General features: G+C 62.1%; 1 protein-coding gene across 2 annotated transcripts in view; it reads left to right on the plus strand.

Annotated features, from left to right (window-relative positions):
• Nucleotides 1–24,016, plus strand: part of CACNA1H (calcium voltage-gated channel subunit alpha1 H) — a 65,646-nt gene that overhangs the window by 39,671 nt on the left and 1,959 nt on the right. The window contains exons 2-32 of one of the 2 annotated variants that reach the window (XM_063100835.1): nt 830–941; nt 1,038–1,171; nt 1,577–1,674; nt 4,219–4,378; nt 5,857–6,175; nt 6,335–6,427; nt 7,154–7,946; nt 9,415–9,857; nt 11,575–11,726; nt 12,530–12,715; nt 12,809–12,926; nt 13,171–13,326; nt 13,668–13,758; nt 13,878–14,086; nt 15,265–15,675; nt 16,068–16,168; nt 16,343–16,466; nt 16,548–16,616; nt 16,707–16,891; nt 17,113–17,239; nt 17,374–17,499; nt 17,586–17,675; nt 17,780–17,972; nt 18,384–18,401; nt 19,493–19,644; nt 20,374–20,483; nt 20,576–20,709; nt 20,921–20,991; nt 22,135–22,213; nt 23,314–23,435; nt 23,559–23,988. In XM_063100835.1, the coding sequence (XP_062956905.1) occupies nt 830–941; nt 1,038–1,171; nt 1,577–1,674; nt 4,219–4,378; nt 5,857–6,175; nt 6,335–6,427; nt 7,154–7,946; nt 9,415–9,857; nt 11,575–11,726; nt 12,530–12,715; nt 12,809–12,926; nt 13,171–13,326; nt 13,668–13,758; nt 13,878–14,086; nt 15,265–15,675; nt 16,068–16,168; nt 16,343–16,466; nt 16,548–16,616; nt 16,707–16,891; nt 17,113–17,239; nt 17,374–17,499; nt 17,586–17,675; nt 17,780–17,972; nt 18,384–18,401; nt 19,493–19,644; nt 20,374–20,483; nt 20,576–20,709; nt 20,921–20,991; nt 22,135–22,213; nt 23,314–23,435; nt 23,559–23,988 (5,606 nt within the window). The remainder of the gene's footprint in view (nt 1–829; nt 942–1,037; nt 1,172–1,576; nt 1,675–4,218; nt 4,379–5,856; nt 6,176–6,334; nt 6,428–7,153; nt 7,947–9,414; nt 9,858–11,574; nt 11,727–12,529; nt 12,716–12,808; nt 12,927–13,170; nt 13,327–13,667; nt 13,759–13,877; nt 14,087–15,264; nt 15,676–16,067; nt 16,169–16,342; nt 16,467–16,547; nt 16,617–16,706; nt 16,892–17,112; nt 17,240–17,373; nt 17,500–17,585; nt 17,676–17,779; nt 17,973–18,383; nt 18,402–19,492; nt 19,645–20,373; nt 20,484–20,575; nt 20,710–20,920; nt 20,992–22,134; nt 22,214–23,313; nt 23,436–23,558; nt 23,989–24,016) is intronic. The other variant, XM_063100834.1, reaches the window with a different exon arrangement.

The raw sequence follows: 24,016 nt of genomic DNA on the forward strand, positions 1-24,016 counted from the left end.
CCTGCCAGGGTGACCCAGGCCTGAGCCCAGAGCCGGGGCAGAGCTGCAACCAGCTGCCTCCCTGAACCTACAGCAAGGGGTGGACATCGCCACCTCTGTTGCCATCTCAGTCCCCGTGGTGTTGGGGAAGGTTGGGGGCACAGGGTGGGGGCTGCAGAGCTGGGGCCTGGGTTTGCCACAGCTGTTTGTCAACAAGCCTGTGTTTATCAAAGGGCCACTCCTCTCTTCTTTAAGAAAGGTCACTCCCAGTCCACTATCTCCCACAGGGGCTCAGGGCATCCCTCCCTCTAGTCAGGGCAGAGCAGGCGGGCTGTGTGCAGCCCTGGCATGGGGTCCATGGGAAGCCTACTCCAAGTACTGCAGGCCAGGCCTCAGGGTGAGGTGTGTGTTGGGTGGGATGGGGATTCCTGACACAGGGCAGGTGGGGTGCGTGATTGTGCCCACCACACACCACTAGCCCATGGCCTTCCCAGCTGTGGAATGTACCCTGCCTGCAGCCACCCAGCTGGGGAGACCCCACGCAGCCCGGGCCTCACACCTGATGCAGCCAGCCCACCCCAGGACTCCTGCATCTCGTGTTCCTGATGAGCCAACTGGGGGATGGGGTGAGGTCCCGCCTTCCCCAGAAAAGCCTCATCATGGCCGCGTGGAGCCACGACGCCACCTGGTGGCCGCTCTCAGAAGGGAAGGCACGAAGGCGGGTGCTGTGCTGGGGTTCACAGCTGATGGGTGGGCTTACAAGGGGCAGGCCCCGTGGAGGTGGTCAGATTGGGGCGCTGGGGCAGGTCTGGGGTCCCCTCCTGCGTGGCCCTTAACCCACCGCTCGCACGTGGTTCGAGCACGTCAGCATGCTGGTCATCCTGCTCAACTGTGTGACCCTGGGCATGTTCCGGCCCTGCGAGGACGTCGAGTGTCGCTCAGAGCGCTGCACCATCCTGGAGGTGGGCACAGGCGGGAGGCATTGATGGGGTGCGGGCACTGGTGGAGGGTCGGCTCTTCTGGTGTTGGGTCCCCCGCCTGACCCCTCCTACCGCCAGGCCTTCGACGACTTCATTTTTGCCTTCTTCGCGGTCGAGATGGTCATCAAGATGATCGCCCTGGGGCTCTTTGGGCAGAAGTGCTACCTGGGTGACACGTGGAACAGGCTGGACTTCTTCATTGTCATGGCTGGGTATGGTGCCTGCAGGGGGCCCTGGCCAGGTGGAACTGAGGCCCCTGTGCCCCTACCTAGTAAGAGAGGTGGGAGGTGGGCTTGGGGGGTCCTGGTGGAGCCAGGGTACCCTGTCAGGTCTCTGGAGATCCTCCTTCCCAGGCACAAGTCTGGGAGATGGCCAGGAGTGAATGCCCAGCTTGGCCTCTGCTGAGGACCATGTGCTGTGCTGGGGCTCCCTGTGGCGGCAGCAGGGCTGATAGGAGTAGATGGGGTCGTCTGTGAGTCATGAGGGGCCTCCCAGTGCTGACTGAGGGGCCTGCTTCTGCCTTGGGACCCAGCCTGGCTGAGTGCAGGGCCCTGGGGGTGTCAGGCTTTCTGGGGGATGGGGAGAGAGCACTGAGCCCCTGCCTGTCGGTCTGCCAGCATGATGGAGTACTCTCTGGACGGACACAATGTGAGCCTCTCAGCCATCCGGACAGTGCGTGTGCTGCGGCCACTCCGTGCCATCAACCGAGTGCCCAGTAAGTGACCCAGTTCCAACCCCCTTGAGTCAGGCCCACGTGTCCCACCAGCCCTGCAGAGCCCTCGTGAGGACTGCTGAAGCACAGGACTGGCAGGTGACGGCTCCAGGGCACTCAGGCCCCAGCCCAGACCCCAGCACTGGGGCACGAGGAACTGGCCCCTGCCACTTGCCATGGGCCCTGGAGGACTTGCCACTTCTTTTCTGGGGAGGACCTGGCTGGGGTGTGATGGGCTCTCAGCATTTGCAGGGTCATGACTTCCACAGTGCCATGTGACAGGGCCGCTCTGAACCATGGGCTTCTCATCCGCACGGCATCTGGGGCAAGTCCGGGGGTAGAGCAGATCCCTGGTGGTTTCCTTGTCTGGCTCATTCCAGTGTGGCCCAAAGCTGGTGGAGACACACTTTTGTGAGCTTAGTTGTGTGCAGCGCACCCGTCCCTCCCAGGCAAGGCAGCCAAACTCAGGGCCCCTACTGTCTCCCAGTTCAGTGGACAGCCTGCCATCATTGCTGAGGAGGGCTACCCCCCCACCACTTCTAGCCACCACCCTCCCCTCAACAGCCACCCCCAAGGGGAGAGGAGGAGCAGACTTGCGCCGGCTGGGCCAGCGAGATGTCCTCCACCTAGCAGCCGATTCTTGTGGCTGAGCTTGGCCAGAAGAGTCTAGAAACCCTCCAGGCCTTGGCCAGCAGCTATGAGGAGGGGGCAAGGTAGAGAGGAGCCACTGTGTGTCTTCTCATGGGGCAGGTGGAGGAAAAGCTTCCAGAAGTTACATGGGTGCTTGTTTTCGAAATGGGCAGTCCACACACGGTCATCTGCCTGCAGCAGGAAATGGTTTGGGATTTTTCTTCACAGTGTTCAGTGCTGTGGCTGAATTAGGCAGCTCCACTTCTTGGGGGATGGGGAGTTGCAGTGCCACAAGGCTGCGTGAGGTGTGTGTAAACCTGTGCAGATGTGGGTCTACAGGCGCATTGTGGGCAAATACACACCATTCTAGCTGCCTTACCTGGGTGCTGGGTGCTTGGCAGGGCATATGCAGCCACCTCCCCCCCAGAGTCGCACACCTGGGGGCTCGGCACTTGCTCCCCTGGGGCCACCAGCTCCACCAAACAGCAGGTGGGTCAGACAGAGTTCAAATACTGTGTGACCCTGGGCAAGTTGCTGAGCCTCAGTTTCCCCAACTATAACAGTGGAGCACAGTGGTCCCCCCTCCCCCAAGGTTGGCTGTAAGGGGAGGTGGGAGGTGTGCATAGGCTCTCGGTGCTGTCTGGCACCCTGATGTGCCCAGTCCACTCAGCACAGAGCCGATAGCACCTCTGCCTGAGCCCACCTGTTGAAACAGTGGAGTGACCCAGCACAGCCCCTCCCACAGATGTTCATTTTTGAGGTTAAATTCTCATAGTGGCCAGAATTGCCTCCAGCAGCCTGGCTTCCTCTTGGGGATGTGCTCCTGTTCCAACCAGGCTAACTCTCCGACAGGACAATATGCTCCTCATGAGTCCCAGAACACATTCAGAAATGCATCCCACTCTGTCTGCCTGGGATCCACTCTTACCCGTGGATCATGTGTGATCTTTGGGCCAGTTGATGTCTGGCCAGAGCAGTGCTCACTGATTCTGTCTGTCCCTGATGAACCTCTTCCTCTCTCCACTTTGGCTCACCCCTGTGACCTGAGGGGACCCTTCTGCCATTGCCATCCGTGGGGTCTGCTCCATTAGACCTCAGCTCCCATCGCCTTCCGCTGGCCTCCTCACCCAGAGCTCTGCCTGCAGCCTTAGCCTGGCCCTTGCTGAGGTTTTGGGGAAACAAGCCTTATCCTTCTGGGGTCTGGGAGAGGGACAGGCCCAGGACGTAGCAAGGGACCCATGGGCTTGGATTAATTTGCCCACTTCCTGGATTGATTTTTGTTCATGCAGCCCACAGCACCCAGAAACGAGGGCTTTAAAACTGCCTCAAAAAGCCGCTACCTGTCCCCAGCCTCCCCTCGAGTGCAGGGCTCTGCTCCCACAAGATTCACACTGGGAATGAGAGAAAAACCTGCTTTCTGAGCCCCACACCTGCTGCAGAGACCCCCAGGAGGCAGCTCAGAGAGAGTGGGGGTTCTAAGGCTGCTGCTCCCCTGACGGAGTCTCAGGCAGAACCTGAGGCCACTGGACTCCCAGCTGGTCACCCCGAGGACCTGGAGATGCTGCATGGTCAGGCCCGCAGTGGCCAGGAGCCCTGCCTCCCTCCCGCTCCAGCCTCAGCTCTCTGATAGGAACAGGGACTGCCCGCCCTCGGCCAGTCAGGCTGCAGCCTTGCTCCCCTGTGGGTGCAGATCTGACCCACGAGTGTGGTGGCCTGCGTGGCCTGCGGTGCAAGGTGGGGGGGCTCCAGTTACATTGGAGCCTGGCGCAAGTCAGCAGATGGCTTGCACACCCCCCACGTCAGCACACAGTGGGCATCAATACCCACTGTGAGCAGCAGGCAGGGCTCAAGGGTTGCAGGAAGGCTGGGGGCCTCTGGGGGCTCATCCGTGCTGACTGCCAGCCCTGCTGCCCCCAGGCATGCGGATCCTGGTGACTCTGCTGCTGGACACACTCCCCATGCTCGGGAACGTCCTTCTGCTCTGCTTCTTCGTCTTCTTCATTTTCGGCATTGTTGGTGTCCAGCTCTGGGCTGGCCTGCTGCGCAACCGCTGCTTCCTGGACAGTACCTTTGTCAGGTGTGCAGGCCCCGCCTCGCCAGCCTCGCCCAGAAGCCACACCCCAACAGGTTCTCCTCCCCACTTGGGCCACGCCCCTTCCAGGCCCCTCCCCTTCCATCTACGCCCCAGGACGAGCTGTTCCTGGAATACCAATGGTTTGAAACTTGGGTTCTGGGTTTTGGATCTCTGTGTTTGTCACTATTTTTCTGTCTGGTTCTCTGTTTTTCGCAATTTCTGTTTGTCTCTCTGCTTCCTCTCCTTGTCTTTCTCTCTCTTTGCTCTGCCTCTGTTCCTACCAGGGTGACACTTGGGGGGAGTGCTGTGGGGGAGGCTGGGGCTAGGCTCCCACTGGGCCCCCACTCACCCCCTCTCAGTCCCTGGCCTCACTAGGGTGACCAGCCTAGCTCTGCCCTCCTGGACCCTTACGGATGGCCTCAGTAGAGAGTGGGGAGCACTAGGTCTCAGTGTGTCCAGGGGCCATGGGGTGTGACCATGAGGCCTTCCTGGGCTTCAGTGCTAAGGCTGGTGTCCAACGTCCCTCTGTCTGTGGCACCCAGCCCTGCTCAGGATGGGCTGCAGCAGGCCAGGTGCTCTAGAGCCTGTGTGTGCAGCAGAAGGGCAGCCCCCCAGGGGGTGTGAGCAAGGGGGGGGTGCACCAGGGGAGGGGCAGGGCCTGGGGATGAGGCCAGCTGCTGCAGGGACAAGCCCTGGGGAGGGCAGGGGATGGAGTCAGCCCCACCACAGCCCCAGGGTGGCTCCCTCTGTGGGCTGAGTGAGGGGGGCTTGACATCAGCAATCTGCAGTCCAGGAGGCCTGCCTAGAAGGGTTGCCGGGACTCTTCCTGCTGCCTCCACCTTACAGTGCCCCACAGACGCCAGCCAGGCCTTCCCACCTGCATGTGCCCCTCACTGCTGCCCAGGAGACTCCCCCTCTACCAGACACTGTGCTTGGCACAGGTGTCCCCTCATGCACATTGTCCTACCCTTTCTGTGCCCAAAGGTGTTCTGTCCCTCTTGTCCTGGGCCTAATGTGTCCCCTCCTTCCATGGCCCCCAGAGAAGATAAGCGGCCTGGGGCTAGTGGCCTGACAGGGCTACCCTGGAACATGACTGAGGTGCTGTGAGGCACCCCTCCCTCCCCCAGGCCCTGCAGATGCATGCTGTCACTGCCTGCGGGGCCAAGGCATTGTCTGCCTTCTGGGTCTTGGAGTTTCCGGGAGTTTACTGGGGGAGGGTGGGGCTGGCAGGAGTAGAAGACAGAGGTGGGGAGCCCAAAGGAGGCGCCAGTGGGCCCCGGAGTGGTTGAGGTCCCCTGGCCCCACCGGCTCAGGATGGGGTGCTGCCAGGAGGAAGGCGAGGCTTGCTGGTCACCTTGCCAGGGCCTGGTGGGTAATGACAGCATCAACAGTAGGGTGGGGTCTACTCTGTGGTCTTTGTGGTTGCACCCTCACGGGCTCCTCCCCCAACCGAGCCCCCCGGCCCTGCCCGCCACCCCCAGGAACAACAACCTGACCTTCCTGAGGCCGTACTACCAGACAGAGGAGGGAGAGGAAAGCCCATTTATCTGCTCCTCACGCCGCGACAACGGCATGCAGAGGTGCTCGCACATCCCGGGCCGCCGTGAGCTGCGTGTGCCCTGCACGCTGGGCTGGGAAGCCTATGGGCAGCCGCAGGCTGAGGGTGCGGGTGGCGCCGGGCACAACGCCTGCATCAACTGGAACCAGTACTACAATGTTTGCCGCTCGGGCGGCTCCAACCCCCACAATGGTGCCATCAACTTTGACAACATAGGCTATGCCTGGATTGCCATCTTCCAGGTGGGTGGCCTGTACCTCAGGTGCCCATCCACAGGGGGACGGGGTCCTGGGGTGGGTGTGCCGGGCTGTCATCGACGCTGGGGAGGGCGTGGGTGCAGGGCCCACCCCGCCAGCCCCGCCACGCACCTGGAGGCCTGTGTCAGCCGCGGCTCCCCGCAGGTGATCACGCTGGAGGGCTGGGTGGACATCATGTACTACGTCATGGACGCGCACTCTTTCTACAACTTCATCTACTTCATTCTGCTCATCATCGTAAGCGTCCCCGCCCCAGCACTGCCACAGTGGGTCCCTGTGTCGGCCGGGCTTAGGGTGGGGCGGGCAGCAGGGAGGGGACAGCCCCGCTTCAGGAGGCCTGTGCAACCATTCAGCTCCCCAGCCTTTCAGGTACCCTTTGGAGGCTGCAGAAGAGTCAGGACTGCTTGTCGGGGGTCACAGCTGTCCACAGTGTGTATGGCCCCCCAGGCACGGCCCTCTGCAGTGTGTATAGCCTCCCTGCCCTTGTCTTCTCAATGACCTTGTGGTGTTCAGGCAGGGTCAGATCAGTGAGTCAATCAGCAAACGTTTGTGGGGCTCCTGGATGTGCCCAGAGCCACCTTTCAAAGACCTAGCAGGGCACAGAGAAAGACACACGCTCCCGCCTGTGTTCAGACAACAAGCGGGGTGAGCCAGCAGAGGAGCTTTGCTATGTGTGACAGGGATGGGGGAGGCCCCACGGGTAGGGGGACCAGCCACAGTGGAGAGGATCACGTAGGAGATAGGCCTGAAGCAACAGGGACGAGCCTCACAGATGGCTGGGTAAAGATTCCAGGTCTTCCCCCGTCCCTCGGATAGGCGAGAAGCTCCCGTTGTATGCCACCTGTTTTAGACGCTGGGGTCCAGGGCCAACGCCGCAGCAACCCCCCCCCTTTGTGGGGCGTCCCAGCACCTAGGACGGGCAGCGTGTGGTGGGGCTCACAGCTGCCCACCCACCCGCCACAGGTGGGTTCCTTTTTCATGATCAACCTGTGCCTGGTGGTGATCGCTACACAGTTCTCAGAGACGAAGCAGCGAGAGAACCAGCTGATGCGGGAGCAGCGGGCCCGCTACCTATCCAATGACAGCACGCTGGCCAGCTTCTCGGAGCCCGGCAGCTGCTATGAGGAGCTGCTCAAGTACGTGGGCCACGTCTTCCGCAAGGTCAAGCGGCGCAGCCTGCGTCTCTACGCCCGCTGGCAGAGCCGCTGGCGCAAGAAGGTGGACCCCAGCAGTGCCCTGCACGGCCAGGGCCCGGGACGGCGGCAGTGCCGGCCTGGCAGGCGCACGGCCTCCATCCACCACCTGGTCTACCACCACCACCACCACCACCACCACCACTACCACTTCAGCCACGGCAGTCCACGCAGGCCTGGCCCCGAGCCTGGCACCGGTGATACCAGGCTGGTGCGGGCCAGCAGGCACCCCTCGCCACCCTCCCCGGGCCGAGCGCCACTGGATGCGGAGTCTGTGCACAGCATCTACCATGCTGACTGCCACGTGGAGGGGCCGCAGGAGAGGGCCCGGGTGGCGCACACAGCGGCCACCGCCGCCGCCAGCCTCAAGCTGGCCGTGGGGCTGGGAGCCATGAACTACCCCACGATCCTTCCCTCGGAGGCAGGCGGCAGCAAAGGCGGCTCCAGCCCTGGGCCCAAGGGGAAGCGTGCCAACGGGCCTCCAGGAGCCGGAGGACACAGTCCCTTGAGCCTGGGCGGCCCTGACCCCTATGAGAAGATCCAGCATGTGGTCGGGGAGCATGGTAAGGACCCCAGCCCCAATCTGCACCCCACCTCTGGGTATCTCCTGAGCCCTGCTTGGTCCTTTTGCCAAATGGACCAGCCATGCCTCTCTAACCCATGAGAGGGAAGAGGGGGACCCCATCTCCATCCATCCCACAGCAAACCTCAGGCAGCTGACAGCTCTGTGGGGCACAAGCTTTTGCCATGTAGACAGAATTCTGAATCCAGCAAAGAAAACCTGTCATAGCCCTCAGCCCCGTGTCTCCTGATCTAGCCCTGAGAGGGACTGTGTGCTTGTGTCTGTCAGCTGGACACTTCCCTGGAGGATTTGCAGCAACTGGGGAGCTGACGCTGGGGAAATGGGAGAGGGAAGCCAAGGTCACAGGGTCGTGGAGGGGAACTGGCATGTCCCCCAATGCATTCGGGTCTTCCCACGTACGGCCACGGCTTTGGCTGCCTTGGACAGGCCATTGAAAGGGAGATGCAGGGACCCCAGGTGGTAGGGCTCCATGAAGACAGGCTCTGTGAGCGGGTTGCAGAGGCGGGAAGGCGCGCAGGAGTCCACCGCACCAGGGAGCATGCCGTGAGGGCGTCTGCTGGATGCGTACGCCCCCATGCACTGGTGCATGGGGCGTGCGAGCGAATGTGCCACGGCACATGCCCCCAGCCCTGCGCTGTCCACCAGGGTGGCCACAGAGCTCTTGAGTGTGGGGGTCCAGCTGCAGGCAGTGCGCTGTTGGTGTACGACCCATATGGGGCCCAAAGACTCAGCACAAAGACAACGTGGGATGCCTGTCAGCCGCTTGTGTGTCACTTCCACGTTTGAGTGACAGCAGTTTAGATGTGTCAGGTTAAGTAGAACACAGAAGTTAACCGCGTACGATGGCTGCTAGCAAGTGGCTTGTGCTGTACTCCATAGACGGCGTGGCCCCAGGGCAGACGCTTCTCTGTGGGGCTGCATGTGCCCAGGTGTGGTCATCTGTCCCAGTGTCTTGTGGCTGCTGTAGCAAAACGTCACAGACTGGGTGGCTCAGAGTGACAGAAATGTACAGTTCTGGAAGCCAAAGTCCAAAATCAAGGTGTCTCTGGGTTGGTTCCTCCTGGAGGCTCCAGGGGAAGGTCCTTCACTGCCTCTCCTGGGTTCTGGCTGTCCTTGGCGTCCCTTGGCCTGTAGACACATCACTCCATCCTCTGGCTCCATCGTCACATGGCTGTCACCTGCATCTGTGTCTGTTTTCTCCTCTTACAAGCCCAGCAGTCGCGGGTTAGGGCCCACTGTGCTCAGTAAGACCACTTCTTATTAACTAATCAATCTGCAGAGACCTTGTGTCCACTTAAGGCCCCATTCACAGGTTCCAGGGCTTAGAACGTGGCTGGGTCTTCTTGGAGGGTATGCTCACCCCACAACCATGTGGGTGTGGGTTCTCAGGCACCCAAGTTGCAGCACCACTGAGTGGGCCTGTCCCCATCTGTGCCCTTCTCCTGCAGGCCTGGGCCGAGCCCCCAGCCGTCTGTCGGGCCTGAGCGTGCCCTGCCCCCTGCCCAGCCCCCAGGCGGGCACACTGACCTGTGAGCTGAAGAACTGCCCGTACTGCGCCAGCGCCCTGGAGGACCCCGAGTTTGAGTTCAGTGGCTCAGAGAGTGGAGACTCAGACGGCCATGGGGTCTACGAGTTCACACAGGACGTGCGGCACGGCGACCGCCGGGACCCCATGCAGCCACCCCCAGCGGCGGATGCGCGGGACCAGGGCAGCACGCGGCGGCAGGCGCCACGACGGGTGGCCTCGGGCGAGCGGGGTGGGCCGGGCCGTGTCTGGGCCAGCTTCAGTGGCAAGCTGCGCCGCATCGTGGACAGCAAGTACTTCAACCGTGGCATCATGGTGGCTATTCTTATCAACACACTGAGCATGGGCATCGAGTACCACGAGCAGGTGGGGCCACCGGGCGCAGCAGGCCTGTCGCTGTGGGACGATGGCTGGGATGCAGTCATTAGCAGGGCCATGTCCCTGTGTCTTCCTTGAGATTTCAGCCTCTTACAGGGCCCCAGAGCAGGGAGGGGACAGACAGGGGCAGCTTGGGAGCCAGCATGTTGCAGGAATTTTTATCACTCAGCAAGCACGTGTGGCTCCTCTCCTCCTCCGGTTGGGCCTCTGCTGAGTGGCGAACACAGAGACACCATGGCTACAGCCGGAGATTCTCCCAGTCTCAGCACAGGGGCAGTGAAACCCCTGGAGACCCCCAAGGATGAGGGCAGCAGGTGCAGCAGGGGCCAAAGAGCATTCATCTGGCCATCTCAGCCTGTGCAACTGGCTCTTCTCAGGGCCTGCTTGGTCTGGCTCTTGCAGAGAGGCACCCCCTTAAAGGACCCAGACTCCCTGGCTACACCTGCTGGGGGCCCCCTGGTGACCAGAGGAGGCGGGGGCATTGACCACCACAAGTAGGCCTCCTGGGCCCAAGAGGAAGAATCATGGGGGTGGTGACCGGCCCCCCTCAGTCACCCGCATGCTGTAGACCCCACAGGGCCCTCCTCAGCCCAAACCCGGCCTGGGACCCACCAGTGAGCGGCTGGGGTCCAAGGGAGAGGTGCCTTCTCCTGGGGACGGAGGCCAGTTCCTGCAGCCACCACTGCTAGATTCACTTGTGATGCCCAAATCAGTTTCCTTGTGTCCTGCTTTCTGGGCTTTTCAAGTTACCAAGGCTACTTTCTTTTATCCTGGAGCAATTTAGGGAAAACCCTATCACCATTAGCCTTAGGCAGGCCCCAAGCAGGACAGCTCTTGTGAGAGTGAGATCCCTGCCGGGACAGCTGTGGAAGCTCTGCACACACACAAAGCTCACCCATGTATTTATGGACACATGCACATGATAGGCACACACACAATACATGTGTGGTATGTGTGCAGCACACGTGCAGGAGGACATACATGCAGGCATGTTCGCACACATGCACACATGCAAGGATCACCCATGGAGACATGAACATGTGCGTGATAGGCATGTAGAGGTGACATGTATGTTGCATGTCCAGGCAGGCAGTCACACATGCATATATGTGCACATACAGGGCTTACCCACATATTTGTGGATACATGCATGTGGTAGTTATGCACACATGATGTGTGTGGCACACGTGCAGGAGCACACATGCAGGCACATTCTGACACACATACGTGCACACAGGTCTTACCCACACATTTATGGACACAAGCACATGATAAATACGCACACATGATGTGTGGCACACATGCAGGCACACACACTAGCGACTCATTCTCCAGGAAGAAAGGCCTATGTGGCCTTCTGCAGATGAGGAGGGCCGACCAGGCCACCAGGGCCAGGGCAGCTGCTGGGATGCCACCAGTGCTACTGACTCCCCTGCAGTGTGCCCACAGCCCACCCTGACACAAATGCCCTGGACCCTGCTCCTTGTGGCCTACAGGGTGGGAGGGCCAGCCTGGCCAGGTATCCAGTTGGAGGGGATGCCCCCGGAGTCCTGGTTTCCTCCTCTAGACAGCAGCTGATCAGGCTCTTTCTGAGATGCAGCCACAGCCCCTCAGGTCCTGATGCAGCAAACCTGCTTCCCAGTCAGTGCTGGGGGAGGGAAGGGGCCCACAGGCAGGGCCCCCTGACCGCCCTTCCCCGCCACAGCCCGATGAGCTGACCAACGCCCTGGAGATCAGCAACGTCGTCTTCACCAGCATGTTTGCCCTGGAGATGCTGCTGAAGCTACTGGCCTGCGGCCCACTGGGCTACATCCGGAACCCCTACAACATCTTCGATGGCATCATTGTGGTCATCAGGTGGGTCCCTTCGTCCCCTGTCCAGGCCAAAGGGGCCCGGGAAGCTCCACTGTCAGGCAGAAACCCACCCCAGAGAGCAAGGCCCCTGTCCACAGGAGGAGGCATGAATGATGTTATTGTATGGTAGGCTACAGAAAGGGGGTGTTTGGGGGTCTAGGCGCTTGAGAGTGTCATGGGCAGAGAGGTCCCTGCCTGGGACCATGGTCCCTCCCTGCAGACACTGTTGGGCATGCACAGTTAGGTCAGCACTCTCAGATGTTTCTAGAATTGAGTGGAGCTGTTCCCTGCAGGAACAGAGTGAGTGCTATGTGGCTTTTTATCTTCGAGGCTGAGCTCTGTTTTGACCCCAGCTCCTGTGACAAAGGCCAGCTTAAAAGGCGGAATCACACTTGCATCTGGGGGCATTTGCTGCAACAAAATCAACCCAAAAGGGATCAGGGAACTTGAGGGGAGATGCCCCCACCTTCCCCAGGAAGAAGCAGAGCCCTCGGGAGTAAAGGGGTCTCACACCTGCAGGGAAGGGCTGCACAAGAGCAGGCCAGCTGGGCACGGCTCAGGACAGGGGACGCCCTTGGTGAAGGAGTTTCTTTTGCCTGGCTAGAGCCAGGCTCCCTGGGTGCTCTGGGGGCTGGTGCTGACTAGGCTGCTTCTGGGATGGTGCTATGGCCCCTTGGGCACCTCGGTTCAGCCGAACCCACTCCTAGCAAAGCTACTGTGGCTGCCCAGCTGGTGGTCCTGCTTCAGGCAAGGAGGGCCAGGGTCAGAGAGCAGTCCCTGACCCCTCCCTGGTGCATGGCCCGCAGTGTCTGGGAGATTGTGGGGCAGGCAGACGGTGGCCTGTCAGTGCTGCGGACCTTCCGGCTGCTGCGGGTGCTGAAGCTGGTGCGCTTCATGCCGGCACTGCGGCGGCAGCTGGTGGTGCTCGTGCGGACCATGGACAACGTGGCCACCTTCTGTATGCTGCTCATGCTCTTCATCTTCATCTTCAGGTGGGCGGCGGGGGTGGGCAACTCCCCCCTCACTGAGCACACCCCACCTCTACCCCTCCTCTAATGCTCAGCGCACCCCCTTCCCCGCCTCAGCATCCTGGGCATGCACCTCTTTGGCTGCAAGTTCAGCCTGAAGACAGACACTGGAGACACTATCCCCGACCGGAAGAACTTTGACTCCCTGCTGTGGGCCATCGTCACTGTGTTCCAGGTATGGGCCAGGGTGGGAGCCATCCTTTGCTGTAAACAAGGGTCCTGAAGACAGGCAGGGGCTGGAGCTGCTAAAGAGCTGTCCATGGTGGGGAAGGTGCATCCCGTCCCCCAGGGAGGTGGATGGGAGGTTCTGGCTGGTCCTGAGGACTTGCCAGTGTTTCCTGTCAGGGCCGGCCACCCTGATGTTCCCTGCTCTCTGTGGGGTGCCCCAGGCCCACTCTGCCTCCGACTCCTCTCCCCAGATACTGACCCAGGAGGACTGGAATGTGGTCCTGTACAATGGCATGGCCTCCACTTCCTCCTGGGCCGCCTTGTACTTCGTGGCCCTAATGACCTTCGGCAACTACGTGCTCTTCAACCTGCTGGTGGCCATCCTGGTAGAGGGCTTCCAGGCGGAGGTACGGGGCAGGGCGGGATGTGATGAGGAGGGGGGCTTCCAAGTAGAAGAGCAGGGCAAGGAGGAAGGCTTCTAATTGGAGGTATAGGGTGGGGCTGGGGGCTTCCAGGTGGAGGTATAGGGCAGGATGGGGAGGGGGGCTTCCAAGCAGAGGTGAGGAGGCCAGAGCCTGGGCACATTGGGCGGAGGTCCCACCTAGACAGGCCTGGAGTAGCCGATTCCTCCACCCACCTGCCAGGGCAGTGACCGTGTCCTCTGGGTCCCTCCATTCACGCCCTACCTCCTAAACCGCTGGTCCTGCCCATGGGGGCCTCACACCTGCCTGTGCTTTGTGGGGCGCAGGGTGATGCCAACCGATCTGAAACAGACGAAGACAAGACCTCCACCCGCTCTGAGGAGGATTTCAACAAGTACCAAGATCTCCGAGCCACAGGTGTGCCTGCAGACCACTGGGCAGGGCAGGTGGGTGGAGTGCAGTCCTGGGTGGGTGGGTTTCTTTTCTGGGGAGCCCTGGAGGTTTGGGGGGCCCACTGTCCCCACTTCCTCCTCCAGAGATGAAGATGTACTCATTGGCGGTGACCCCCAACGGGCACCTGGAGGGCCGAGGCAGCCTGCCCCCTCCCCTTATCCTGCGCACGGCGGCCACGCCCATGCCCACCCCCAAGAGCTCCCTGCACTTGGACACAGCCCACAGCCTCCGGGACTCACGGCGCGGCAGCAGCAGCTCTGTGGACCCCCAGCTGGGGGACCAGAAGTCTCTGGTAGGGACCACTTCCCGCCCCCGGCCCCACCTGCCCAGCTCCTTACAGATTCTTCCAAACATGAGTGAGGGTCCTGCACAGCCCTGTCTCATGCTGTATACAGCCCCAGCCTTGTGCAAAGACCAAGAGAGACGGGTGTCCTGTTTTCTGTAAATGGTCACCAGGGCCTGCTGTGCTTCTGAGCGGAGTGTAGACCATACCCAGAAACCGGGTGTAGCCTTCACAGTGTCCAGCAGAACACAAAGTAGGAAGGTCATCTGCCAGACTGCAGTAAGAGACACGCTGGCAGAGCCCACGTCCGGAGGAAAAACGAAAAGGGAGGGCAGAAATGTTTAAGACCAGAAGTTGGACAGATGGTTCCCTGTGTCACGATAAACAGGACAGAATCCCGGGGGACTTCTGATGCAAACTGCTATAGATGCCCTCCACACAGACAGGGCCAAAACCAGTTCCTGCAAAGGGCCCAGTGAGGGGTGGGTGGAGCGAGGGGGAAGCAGGGGGCCAACTGAGGATGGGGATTCACGGGGAAGTGTTAGGACGAGGTGGTCGTGTCTGCAGTGGAAGAGCTACAGCATCGCAGGGACGAGATGTGTCAGCTGAGCTGCCAGGGTCCCACGAGAGATGGACAGAGATGGCTCCTGGAGACTAAAACAGCTCCCACTAAACCCAGAAATCGAGAACAAGTAACAGCAGAGAGGGTCTGAGTGGCTAGACCAGGCTGTATGTCCTAAGACAGTGGCCGGCCGAACCTTCTCTCTGCAAGTCCAGAGTCTGCCGATGACAAACCGTCTGACCCCACCCCGGAGACTGGGGTCAGCTGCCAGGTGGTGTGTGAGGGGCCGTGGGTCCAGCAAGCTCCCGTGGTCTGCACTTTGCCCGACCCTGGTCTGATCCTAGCCCCGTTGACAGACCGGGCCTTCCTTCAGGCCCTGGCCAGCTGTGTCTGCAGCAGTCTCAGGAATCCCACTGATAATGCGCATTGACAGTATCTCTCTGGTGGGGTAATCTGCACGTTTAATGAGGTGATCCACACACAGGGCACACAGGAGGCGTTCCATAAATGCCAGCGATGGGTGTTAGTAGTGATGGTGTTAGCGGTTGGTGGAGGCTCCTCTGGCCAGGAGCCGGGATGTGTGGGGAGCTCTCGGGGCAGACACTGACTCCCCACCGCCCGCCAGACCAGCCTCCGCAGCTCACCCTGCGCCCAGTGGGGCCCCAACAGCGCCTGGAGCAGCCGGCGCTCAAGCTGGAACAGCCTGGGCCGTGCGCCCAGCCTCAAGCGCCGGAGCCAGTGCGGGGAGCGCGAGTCACTGCTGTCCGGCGAGGGCAAGGGCAGCACGGATGACGAGGCGGAGGACAGCAGGCCCGGCGGGGGTGCCACGCCCCAGCCCTGCACCACCCTGCTGCGGCGTGCCGAGTCCCTGGACCACCGCAGCACACTGGACCTGCGGCCCCCGCGGCCGGCCACCCTCCTGCCCGCCAAGCTGCATGACTGCAACGGGCAGATGGCAGCCCTGCCCAGTGAGTTCTTCCTGCACATCGACAGCCACAAGGAGGACGTGGCGGAGTTTGACGATGATGTGGAGGACGTGAGTGGGCAGGGGTCCCTGGCCAGGGAGGATAGCAGAGGGTCAGCCGCAGCTGATCCCACCAGAGCCGGCCCGTATGCAGCGGGGGAGGGGGCTGGGCTCCTGTTTAATGGTCAGCCACTGGCCATGAGGTGCCACGGGTGGGCAACAAGGGGAGGTATCCCCTAGGCGAGGTGGCTACCGTCAGCCGAGGCTGGTTCTTGGGGGCACTGGCCCTGTGGACTCCCATTGCCTGGGTGGGAAAGGTGAGGTCAACAGGACAGGTATGACGTGAGGACGAGGCAGCCGAGGGCAGGAGAAAGGGACAGACTGGCTTATGAAGCAGGTGGACCGCAGGGGCCGGGAGAGGCAGCCTGGTGGGCAGGGGCTCTGATGACCCCTCCTCTCCCCAGAGCTGCTGCTTCCGCCTGCAGAAGGTTCTGGAGCCCTACAAGCCCCAGTGGTGCCGGGACCGCGAGTCCTGGTCACTCTACCTCTTCTCCCCGCAGAATCGGTGAGGATCCCAGGGAGGGGTTGCTCGGTGGTCCCACCTGAGGCTGACTCCTGTGGCACCTCCCTCCTCCCCCCTACCCCACTGGGCAGGGCAGGCACGGGGTGGGCATGGGACCACTGGGACCTCCGTGCCTGCCAGCCCAGCCCTCGCCTCTCACCCTGGCCGACCCCCTAGGTTCCGCATGTCCTGCCAGAAGGTCATTGCCCACAAGATGTTCGACCACGTGGTGCTGGCCTTCATCTTCCTCAACTGCATCGCCATCGCGCTAGAGCGGCCTGACATCGACCCCGGTAGCACTGTGAGTCGGCCAGTCTGCGGTTGTCCCGGGTGGGGCTGCGCTGGCACGGACATGGCCCCTCCCACCAGCCTCTCCCTGCAGGAGCGGGTCTTCCTCAGCGTCTCCAACTACATCTTCACAGCCATCTTTGTGGCCGAGATGATGGTGAAGGTACTGAGGTGTCCCCGGGTGCCCGGGGTTCCCATTCTGCCCAACATCCCCCCAGCAGTTCCCCTGATTCCCCCGGGACCCCTCCCCCAGGTGGTGGCCCTGGGGCTGCTGGCGGGCGAGCGCGCCTACTTGCAGAGCAGCTGGAACGTGCTGGATGGGGTGCTGGTGCTGGTTTCCTTGGTTGACATCGTGGTGGCCATGGCCTCAGCCGGCGGCGCCAAGATCCTGGGCATCCTGCGTGTGCTGCGCCTGCTGCGGACCCTGCGGCCTCTGAGGTAGGGGCAGTTCAGGGTGGGGGTAGGGCCCCCCATGGGCATCTGGAGAGAACAGAGCACAGTCCTGCCCCACCCCCTGCCCACAGTGGCTCTCCCTGCATTGGGCTGCCCTCAGGCTGCCGGTTCAGTCCCACCTTCGGGCCTTTGCACCTGCTGTGCCTGCTGCCTGGTGGCAGCTCTCCTGGTGGGCCCGACAACACGTCCCCACCGCCTGTGTCCAGGGTCATCAGCCGGGCTCCGGGCCTCAAACTGGTGGTGGAGACCCTGATATCATCGCTGCGACCCATTGGGAACATCGTCCTGATCTGCTGTGCTTTCTTCATCATTTTTGGCATCCTGGGGGTGCAGGTGCGTGACCCCTGCTTGTCCGAAGGTCCCAGCTGCCAGGACGTGTGGTCCATGGCTGCGCGGCGGGGCTGGGAGGGCCTGTGTGGGGCGCACTTGCAGGCTGGGCCCTCTGGGGTGACCGGTTGCCCTATCAGCTCTTCAAGGGCAAGTTCTACCACTGCGAGGGCGCTGACACCAGGAACATCTCCACGCGGGCCGAGTGCCAGGCCGCCCACTACCGCTGGGTGCGGCACAAGTACAACTTTGACAACCTGGGCCAGGTGGGTGCCAGAGGCTGGGCAGGGCCTGCGGCAAGCGCGGTGGCCCCAGCCTTGCCCCGCTCAGTGACCCTGCTCTGGCCCTCTAGGCCCTGATGTCCCTGTTCGTGCTTTCGTCCAAGGACGGCTGGGTGAACATCATGTATGACGGGCTGGACGCCGTGGGTGTCGACCAGCAGGTGCGCAGGGACTGGGCCTGCCTTGGCGACCTCGACCGAAGCCCGTGGGTGCTCTGGGGGTGGGCTAGGTCGTCTCAGGGACCCACCGTGCCTCTGTGCCGCAGCCCGTGCAGAACCACAACCCCTGGATGCTTCTGTACTTCATCTCCTTCCTGCTGATTGTCAGCTTCTTCGTGCTCAACATGTTCGTGGGCGTTGTGGTGGAGAACTTCCACAAGTGCCGGCAGCACCAGGAGGCTGAGGAGGCGCGGCGGCGCGAGGAGAAGCGTCTGCGGCGCCTGGAAAGGAGGCGCAGGAGTAAGGCGCACGCGGTGGCGGAGGCGGTGGCGGTGGCGGGTCGGTACCTGTGCGCCCGCTGGCCCCTCAGCTGCCAGCCCCGCATGGAGTACCCCAGCCTGGCGGCTGGCTCTGCACACGGCCTGCCTGGCCTGCATGGGGGCCGGGCGTCAGAGGAGGGGCCGGACAGGAGAGGGTGCTGGGGCCCCCCGTGGCAGGAGGAGAAGGACGAGGCCCCCCTGCTCCCCCCAACGCTTGAGCAGCAGGTTCACCCCGTGAGCTCTCCCTCCGTGGGGTCTGGCACAGCCCCTCCAAGACGGGGGGTGGGATGCGGGGCCAGGGAGAGTGAGGCCCCACTGGCTGGGAGCAGGGAGGGCTTCCCACAGCAGGGGCCGCTGGGTGTCCCCTCAGACCATCTCCTTGTTTTTCCAGGCACTTTCCCCAACCCAGGTACCTGCCCCCGCCCTGCATGACTCAGCTCCCACTGCTGCTGCTGCTGCTGCATGGGGAAGGGCGGGTGTTGCAGGCCCACAGGGGCCACCCCAGGGTGGGCAGGGTGGCCGAGACCGGGAGGAAGGGCTGCAGCTCCCTGTGTCCTCGCTGCTGCCCTGCTCACACGAGCTGCCCTCACCCATCTACATGTCTGCGCTTCTCTGCTGAGCTCCAGGATGCCTGCTGCCAGCTGCTCCATGTCCTCCCCTGGCCCGGCCCACCCGGCTGCCCGAGCCCAGCACTCTAGTGACTGCATGCCGGGCTGAGCCGCACGAGGGTCTGGGTGGGGGTCGTTGCGCATCAGCACCTGCTTCCCCAGGCCCTGGGCCGCCGGCCCCCACCCCTGCATGGTTCTGTGGCCAGGGCATGAGGCAGCCCACGGCCTCACCTGTGGGAGCTCTTTAATATATGCTGAGGGGGCTACTGCAGGCAGAGCATTTAGTGCAGACAAACCTGCAGGGGCACACACATGGGGAGGGGGCTGCCCCCCGTAGGTTTTTATCTTCCTGTCATGGGCATTGACTTCAGATGGGCTGGGGTCCGGCAGACCCCAGACCATATTCGCCAGTGGTCCCTTGGAGGACAGGAAGGGGAGAGATGGCCTGGTGGCCAGAGAGCAACTCGGTCTGCCTCTGCCCTGGCAGGGCCGGCAGGGCCTAGCCTGGCAGGTGGAAGAGGAGGCAGGCTCCCCTGCCCTGTCCAGCTCTCCATCACCAAGATGTCTCTGAGCCCCGGTCCTGGCACAGGGTGAACCAAATAGGCTGGGCAGGGACCCGGGTGGGCGTGGGGAGGCCGTCTCGTCTCCCAACCCCACTGCTGGGGGCTGCTTGGGACCAAGGTCCCGCAGTCGAGGAGGAGGTTATGCAGTGACCTGCCCGAGGCTCCCTGCAAGGCCCGTGAGGCAGGCCCGGCTCGTCCTCACCCCCGAGCCTTCCCCAGCCTCCTCCACACGCTCGGCCTCCCGGGAGGCACTTGGGGGACTGGCAGGTGCCACAGGCACAGGCAGCCCTCCGCTGCCCAGCCGCTCACTGGCATCCCTGTCCCCACAGAGGCCCAGCGCCGGCCCTACTATGCCGACTACTCACCCACGCGCCGCTCCATCCACTCGCTGTGCACCAGCCACTATCTTGACCTGTTCATCACTTTCATCATTGGCGTCAATGTTATCACCATGTCCATGGAGCACTACAACCAGCCCAAGGTGGGCAGCCTGCATGGCCCTGGGGACAGGGATGGGGCTGGTGGGAGGCAGGCCAGCCTAAGATGGTCAGCTCCTGTCTCACTCAGGCAACACCTGCATGTCCAGAATAGCAGAACAGCAGAGGGCCTTCTAGCCTAAATAAGCCCAGCTTTGTAAAAGCGTTGCTTGTGTGACGCTGAGGATAGTGGGTCTGGTGGGGCGGCCACTGTCCCGGGATATAGACGGGTGGGATCCTGGGCTCAGAGTAGCAGGTTCCTCCCCTTACCCAAGGGTTGTCTTTAGAGGGCTGTGGGGTTCATCGAGATGACACCTCTGGGCCTGGCATGGCCCCACATACAGTAAGTGCTCAATAGCTGGGTTCTGTTAGCCACCTGTCCCTGTGCCCAGAGGTGCCCAGGTGAGGAGAGGACAGAGATGGCCTGAATGGCCAGGACAAAGTTGCTGGGGATGCCCAGATGGCTGCAGGGTGAGAACGGGTGGCAGCTTGGGGGGCTCCTTGGAGGTGGTGGCGTTCAGCCAGGCTGAAGAACGTTGGGAGAGCACATTTTCATTCGCTCAGTAGGACACACTTAAGGAGCATTGTCTGTATGCTGTGTGGAGGTGGGCGGAGGGGCTGGCCTGGGGCTGCAGCTGCAGACCCCCAGGCAGTGGCACGCAGGGCTGGAGCAGGAGCGGGAGGAAGGGCCGCCCAGCTGAGCACACAGCGGGAGTACCTGACTCTGTCCGCAGTCGCTGGACGAGGCCCTCAAGTACTGCAACTACGTGTTCACCATCGTCTTCATCTTTGAGGCTGCACTGAAACTGGTGGCATTTGGGTTCCGGCGGTTCTTCAAGGACAGGTGTGTGGGCAGGTGGCAGGCAGGCGGCTGCTGCTCTGGCTGGGCCTGGGGTGCCGCCCTGAGGAGGCGGGCCGACGCTGAGTCTTGTGCAGGTGGAACCAGCTGGACCTGGCCATTGTGCTGCTGTCTATCATGGGCATCACACTGGAGGAGATCGAGATGAATGCCGCGCTGCCCATCAACCCCACCATCATCCGCATCATGCGCGTACTCCGCATCGCCCGCGGTAGGTGGCCTGTGCACCCTGCCCTGGGGACCCACCACTGGCTTCCATGCCCATGCCGAGCGTCCTCCCTCAGTTTACATCTGGTCCTCACTGGGCCAAAAGTGTCTGCAGGTGCCAGGTGGTGGATCTTGGTTTCAGCAGGACAGTCAGGGAGGGTCAGCTGGGCCCCAGGCCCCATCCTGCCACACTAATGCTCTGCTCCCGGCCCCAGTGCTAAAGCTGCTCAAGATGGCCACGGGCATGCGGGCCCTGCTGGACACCGTGGTTCAAGCCCTGCCCCAGGTAGGCGGGGCCCGGGCACCTATATAGATGTCCCAAAAGGACAAAGCCACTCTCAGTCACTCCCTTATTTGTCTGGTCACGCGGTCACTGTGCTGTGTGTGTGAAGGGTGTAGCTGTGCCAGAAGGGGTGGAGATGGTCGCCTGCCTTTGGACCTTATTCCTCTGGGCAAGACCACTAACCAGTGCCTACAACATCTGATCCACTTATGGGGGCAGGGCATGATCGGAGGGATTGGGGCAGAGGATAGCAGGTGGCTGAGGTGGGCTTGTCTGTGGGCAGAGGACCATACAGGTCCTGGGTGTTAGCTGCAGGGCTCTCTCCTCCTTGGAACTGCTCAGGCCCAGATCCTCACTCCCGGCCCACAGCCCTACCTTCACCCTTTCTGGACTCTTGAGCTGAAATAGTCTCATCCCTTTGCACCATCTCTGTAGTGTCCAGTCCTTCTGTGAACCCACTGCCACATGCCCACAGCCGTCTACCCACCCAACCACCCATGTGTCCATCCATACGTCCAACCCTGCCAGCCAGCCATCTGCCCACCCAACCACCCATGTGTCCATCCATACGTCCAACCCTGCCAGCCAGCCATCTGCCCACCCAACCACCCTTGTGTCTATCCATACGTCCAACCCTGCCAGCCAGCCATCTGCCCTCCCAACCACCCATGTGTCCATCCATACGTCCAGCTCTCCCAGCCAGCTGTCTACACAACCACCCATGTGTCTGTCCATACGTCCAACCCTCCCAGCCACCCATACACCCAACCACCCATGTGTTTGTCCATATGTCCAACCCTCCCAACCAGCTGTCTACCCAACCACCCATGTGTCTGTCCATATGTCCAACCCTCCCAGCCATCCACCCACCCAACCACCCATGTGTTTGTCCGTATGTTTAATCCTCCCTACCAGCTGGGGGTGGGGTGGGGGAGAAGGCCAGCTTGGGCAGCTTGGGAGCGGCTCTGGACGCCATCAAGGACAGGGAGCCCCAGGAGGCTCCATAGCCAGAAGGGACTCAGGGCTCATGGGCGGGAGCTCCAGGGAGAGGGGATGGGGAGGGCCTGGCAGTGAGTGCCCTGCGGGGCGGAACTGAGGCTGCTCCTGTCCCCTCCCCTGATCCTGTTCTGCTTCTTTCTTGTGTAGGTAGGGAACCTTGGCCTTCTTTTCATGCTCCTGTTTTTTATCTATGCTGCCCTGGGAGTGGAGCTGTTTGGGAGGCTCGGTGAGTGCAGCCACATCGCGCCCTCCCAGACAGACCTGTGCGCTGACCTGGGGGTTCAGGAAGGTGCACCCGTCTGTCCATCCACTTGCACGCAGGCACACATCTCTCAGACCACGCAGCGTTCTGCTCCTGTCAGCCCATCAGGTCTAACAGGTGGACACTGGCACCTACAAACACAGATTGTCCATGCAGAGGTGTACTGCAGACTTGGAACATTCACACAGGGACACACATGGACACAGATACACATACACAGTCATGCAGGGAGAGACAGACGTGGACATGGACCGGCACACACCTATACCCCAGCCAAGCGGGCAGAGCCACATGCAAGGGCGAGCATGTGTGCGTGCAAAAACACACGCCTGTCGTCCTGCATGCCACGTGGTTCCCAGGAGACTAATGCTCTTCCAGGTTGCAACCAGTAATTTCCTAAGGCACCCACGCTGGCCTGAGACTCTGCCCAGGCTGGGTTGGGGCAGATGGGGACTCTTCACAGGCAGCCTGGTCCCCTCCCCTGCCTGCCAGGGTCCCCAGGGGCCTCAGTAGCTTCCAGGAAGCCCCTGTGGGCTCATCTGGGAGGCAGCCGTGGTTGTAGTGTGCCCACGGGAGGACTGTACAGGTCAGCCAGTGCCTCAGACACCTGGGCCTGGGCTCCCTGTAGCTACCACACACACGCAGTCACAGATGATAGGCATTTCCAGCTCCTTCCCAGGACCCCGGTGCTCCCCCTCAGCTAGGCCTGATGACTCCTGGCCCAGGCCCAGTAGCTGAGGCTCCTCGCCTGGGGGGCCATCACTCCTCAGGACTGAGGGCGTGTTGGCCACTGGGGCAGTGAGCTGAGGCGGGGAAGCGGGAAGGTGGAGAGCAGGAAGCCTTGTCTGCTGATGGTCAGAGCTGGGCAGCAGAGATCATGGCCCGTGGGCTCCAGGTCACACCCCCAGCAACCCCTACACCCACTGGGGGCTTGTCCATATGCAGCCCAGGCTGTCCCTGCTTCCTATGTCCCTGGGAAGCCATGGTGGAGGCCGGGTATGTGCACTGTACCTGCCCCCCAAGCAGGCCTGAGCTGACCAGGCGTGTGTCTCTGTCCCTCGCAGAGTGCAGTGAGGACAACCCCTGCGAGGGCCTGAGCCGGCATGCCACCTTCACCAACTTCGGCATGGCCTTCCTCACGCTGTTCCGTGTGTCCACTGGGGACAACTGGAATGGCATCATGAAGGTACACAGTCCTCGCGACGGGCGGGGCACAGGCTGCCGGTTCTCCTGGAGACTGTGGCGGTCCGTCCTCACAGGGCAGGGTAGAGATGGACACCGAGCCCTTTATACACTGACCTGCCCGCAGGACACGCTGCGCGAGTGCACCCGCGAGGACAAGCACTGCCTCAGCTACCTGCCCGCACTGTCACCCGTCTACTTCGTGACCTTTGTTCTGGTTGCCCAGTTCGTGCTGGTCAACGTGGTGGTGGCCGTGCTCATGAAGCACCTGGAAGAGAGTAACAAGGAGGCCCGAGAAGACGCTGAGCTGGACGCTGAGATCGCACTGGAGATGGCACAGGGGCCCCCACCCCGCCCCAGGCCTGCACCCCAGGAGAGCTTGGGCGCAGGGCCGGACACCCCAAGCCTCCTCGTTGCACGCAAGGTGTCTGTGTCCAGGATGCTCTCGCTGCCCAACGACAGCTACATGTTCCGGCCCGTGGCACCCGCCTCAGCCCCCAACTCTCACCCGCTGCAGGAAGTAGAGATGGAAACCTACGCTGGCATGGACCCCTCAGGTACAGCCTCCAGCAGGGGCAGCAGCAG

Source organism: Cynocephalus volans, chromosome 6 (assembly GCF_027409185.1).
Source record: "Cynocephalus volans isolate mCynVol1 chromosome 6, mCynVol1.pri, whole genome shotgun sequence".
Lineage (NCBI taxonomy): Eukaryota > Metazoa > Chordata > Mammalia > Dermoptera > Cynocephalidae > Cynocephalus > Cynocephalus volans.